The sequence below is a fragment of the Plodia interpunctella genome, chromosome 12, assembly GCF_027563975.2.
Source record: "Plodia interpunctella isolate USDA-ARS_2022_Savannah chromosome 12, ilPloInte3.2, whole genome shotgun sequence".
Classification (NCBI taxonomy): domain Eukaryota; kingdom Metazoa; phylum Arthropoda; class Insecta; order Lepidoptera; family Pyralidae; genus Plodia; species Plodia interpunctella.
The window spans coordinates 3043400-3047912 of NC_071305.1; the positions used below are offsets into that span (position 1 = coordinate 3043400).

Consider the following 4513-nt stretch of genomic DNA (forward strand, 5'->3'; position numbering starts at 1 on the left):
CTAGTGCTGTCATATTGTTTGTATATTTACAGTCTATTGGTATTAATACTATTAGGGTAAAAAATGCTTTATCGCTTTACCTGATCCGAACCAAATTGGAGCTCTATTTGGCTGGCATGGCAACATTGCTTGCCCTCCGTCCAACTAAACTCTATTGTCGATGGTAATTGCACAAGTTCGTCTCTTTTTTACTTAGCCGAAAACGAAGAGGTTATAATTATAATTTAATTTTGTAAGTTCTACTAAAATTATTTGAAGTAACAAGTTCATCCCGACAGCATAATGGCACAAAGTAAACTTAACGATATGGCGGGTAAATTCGCGAAAGGTGGACCGCCGGGACTCGGCATCGGCATGAAATTGGTAGCCGTCGTTGGAGCAGCCGCCTACGGTATTTCACAGTCCTTGTTTACTGTGGAGGGAGGTCATCGTGCCATCATGTTCAACAGAATAGGAGGTGTTCAACAGCATGTAATGACGGAAGGCCTGCATTTCCGGATTCCATGGTTCCAGTACCCTATCATCTACGATATCAGATCGCGCCCTCGCAAGATCTCTTCTCCAACTGGTTCCAAAGATTTACAAATGGTTAACATTTCTTTGCGTGTGTTGTCTCGACCTGATGCCAATAATTTAGCTATCATGTATAGACAGCTTGGCACAGATTATGATGAGAAAGTACTGCCATCGATCTGTAACGAGGTTCTTAAGTCTGTAGTTGCGAAATTTAATGCTTCTCAGCTCATTACACAGCGTCAACAAGTTTCATTGTTAATTAGGAGAGAGTTAGTGGAGAGAGCTGCGGATTTTAATATTATATTGGACGATGTGTCCTTGACTGAATTAAGCTTTGGAAAGGAATACACAGCTGCGGTAGAAGCGAAGCAAGTAGCTCAACAAGAAGCTCAGCGTGCTGCTTTTGTAGTGGAAAGAGCCAAACAAGAGCGCCAACAAAAGATTGTTCAAGCTGAGGGTGAGGCAGAGGCCGCTGAAATGTTGGGTAAAGCCATGGGAATGAACCCTGGATATCTAAAACTACGTAAGATCCGAGCTGCCCAAAGTATTTCTAGAATGATTGCACAGTCTCAAAACAGAGTTTTCCTGCCTGGCAATAGCTTGATGATCAACTTGCAAGATCCCACCTTTGATGACTTGTCAGAGAAACTTACCAAAAAGAAGTAACATATGGCTACGGTAGAGTGTGACGAGGGCTCGGAGCAGGCCACCACTCTGACCGATGATGATGAGGCCGCTGTCATAATCAGTGGTGCTGCTTCTATAGCCGTTTAGTGCATTTGTGTTAGCATTTCTCAAAAGTGTAAAGTCAAGTACTGTTGTCTTGTTATATTGTGGCCTGTTTATGTTATTAGTTGTAGATTTATAGTATGTATGAAATCATATGTCAATAAAGTTAATTAAAAATGCTTATTGTTATTAACGCTATGTGTTAACAGCCTTCCTGTCTTATTAACAATTTCTTGATCACATCATTATCAATAACACCTTATCATACACAAGTAAGTACATAAAATACACAGTGGTAACTGTGAAAATTTGAGAATTTTCAATACAAACAGCCATTTCCATTCATATGCATTAGGTACCTACCTAGATTAATAGAAGCTACCTATTTTGTGTATGTTACTCCAGCTAAAAAGTATCTCCTACAGAAGTAGAAGTGGAACTTAATGTAGAATGTAATTTAAAAACTGAGATGTAACATTGAACATTCCAAACTAACTAAACCTTTATGACAATAATTAATCCACTCTTCATCTATGCACAGCTATTTTTACCAGTTTAGAATACATTACAGTCAATAATAAGAATATATTGTCCATTCTTCATGGGATGGGCAGAATTTCAGACTATATTGAGCATTGATATAATATTGAAAATAAAGAAATCACTTTGTTACTGTTTAACATTCTTAGCACAGCCTCTAGATTAAAGCAGCTACTACTACTCCAAACTCTGGTCAGCAGCAATAGCAAGATTTAAGCTGGGCAATTTATCATCAAGCCAATGCCAAAAAAAAGATTGAAAGAGATTTTTTTTTCCACTCACCCATAATTAATTGAAGAGTAACAGCTAAATTCTTTCAATCAAAAGGTAAGTTCAAAATTGCTCTTGGCAAGAATTCATGCAGTGTTGGGACTAAATTGAGAATACTCCAATTATAAATGTCAATTTCCACATGATGTCATGGACAAGAGTTTTCTTCAATAGAGTGCATGTGATAAGGATACTCTCGAGATGTCTGGAGAATTTACCTATTCAATTTGGCAGTCAGACTGGCAGTTTGAAATTGATCAACAGTAACTGATTCAATAGTTAGAGGAGCGTTGTATGGTTCAGGGTCACTCAAAGGAAACTACTAAACTCACATAAAAATCACTTTGTTGGGTTTAGAATTTTATAATGCTATAACAGTGGACCGGTTTCTGTCTCATTACACCTATGTTCATATGTGTAAACTCTAGGTACCTAGTGGAGTGGAAGTATAATCAAAATTGAAATCTGCCAGTCTGGTACTGTTAATTTATCAAGGCTGTTTGCAACAGAATGCAATATCACATCCTAAATTATGATTGACCCTTGATTCTAGATCTATCAGTGGAGCAGAAGTGGCTAAAATATAAATGCATCTTAAATAATATGGATTCATATTGAAGAACTGCATGTGGTCATATTGTATTGATGGACTAAATGTAATTTTTAAATGAACTCAATTACATATTCTCCTGACACTCAAGTAGACATGAAGCTTCTTGCTGAGCTATTTGCTCAACTTCTATTGCAATTGATGTCATTGATTTTCCAAAGCTTGAAAGGTCAATTTTAAAACATGAGAAAACAAAGCACTCCTTATTATATTTATGGATCAAAATATGTACAATAAAGTATGTTTGTGAAGAAATTCGTTGTTTATTTTAAATAAGTAGATGTTTATAGTACAATATAAATATAGACACCACCAGCTCAGTGATCACAGAATGATATAGAGGGTTTAATGGTTGTATAAATTAAACTTACATTGTAACACTGAAACAATTTAATCACTTACTAAATAACAATTAATTACGAGATAAGTTTTCTCTAAAATATTAGTTTTGTTTGATTGCAGATGGCTGTGGCAGCCTGTACTTGGCCATTTCGACTTCTGCTTCAAAGAAGCTCATATTATCATAACAAAAGTATTCAGGGACTTTATACGCTCCAGATTTTGTAGGATCTACGTTAGGCCCAACCGGCTGCGAAGCTGGACGCACCACGGCACTGCTTAACCCAGGCACTTCAATATTTGGCTGAGATGTCGAAGATGCAGATGAACCCTGGTTCTGTCCAGTTCCCTCACTAAAATATCTAGCAAAATTTCTAATGACTGTAACTCTGAGAATTGGCCTAACCATGATTATTTTGTATTTATTACACAATCAGTCAAGAAGTGACGAAAATTATATACTCTTTTCTAGTCCTAGTAAAATAATGAAATGTCAATGTCACACATAAACCTATTTTTCCATAGAGAAGAAGCAAAAATCGCCATGGATATGCGTGTCCAAGTGTCCAACAACTCTTAACCAACTACAAATATGAGTATTACTGCGCATTTATTCCGCCAGCCTCCAGAGTTCTGCACTGTATGTTAGTCCACAAAGCTTTGCCGCCTTTTGCTATGTCGATTAAAACGTTTATTTTAGAGTACTTTATTATTCGTTTCTTTATGTAAGCATTTGTTTCTGAAAATATAAAACAATGTACCATATTCGGGTGCCGAAATATTGGGAAAAATCGTTTTCCATAAGATAAAAAAAATCGAAAATTATGGGATACGCCTCACGCTGTAAAATTTTCAAGCCAGCAAAAGGCCGAAATGAAGCTCGGAACACTTCACACGTGAAAACTTATTAAAATAAGTAAGTAAGATCTTCAGTGAAAATCAAGTTTACATCAATTTATGACACTTGACCAAATAATGCTGAACATAACTTAAAATTATTTTCAGGATAATCCACTAAATCCTTCCTTTTTCCTTTAAACTCGCACCACAATTGCGTATAGGGTATTCGTAAATCTGCAACAATATTGAAAATTGGCGCTTTTTGCCTCCATTGGCAATGTTTGTGTACCTTATTTGTACCAGTAGCGCAATCTGCGCTGGGCTTTGCGTAATATGCCCTTTTAGGTAGGTATGCAGTTTTTCGACACTAAACGCTGTCGCCGCCGTAAAATTTTAAGCAAATGTGTTGATAATGTGATTTTCAACACAACAGATTTGTCTCGTATGAAATGTCTAACATTTGTACATTGGTACGTGATACAACATCACTTTACGGCAGCAGTGCCATTTTATTTTCTTAAAATTATCTTCTAATTATTTGTATTTAGATTTAATTTTATTTATTAATTCGATTGAAAGTTAGTTCTTTTCTATAAATTAGTGATATCGTAATCGATACTAATATTATGACTTGGTTTTTGCCCTTCACTGACTTTCTATTGTCTATAG

The 4513-nt window shown here is 36.1% G+C and overlaps 1 protein-coding gene across 1 annotated transcript; it reads left to right on the plus strand.

Annotated features, from left to right (window-relative positions):
- The first annotated feature begins 145 nt into the window (after nt 1-145).
- Phb2 (Prohibitin 2) lies at nt 146-1424 on the plus strand. Its single transcript, XM_053752939.2, has one exon. It carries the CDS (start codon nt 283-285, stop codon nt 1180-1182), a length of 900 nt encoding a protein of 299 aa, XP_053608914.1. The 5' UTR covers nt 146-282; the 3' UTR covers nt 1183-1424.
- The last annotated feature ends 3089 nt before the right edge of the window (nt 1425-4513 follow it).

Excerpts from the sequence above, each read along its gene's own strand:
- Phb2 (XM_053752939.2), top strand. The coding sequence starts at position 283 with ATGGCACAAAGTAAACTTAACGATATGGCGGGTAAATTCGCGAAAGGT.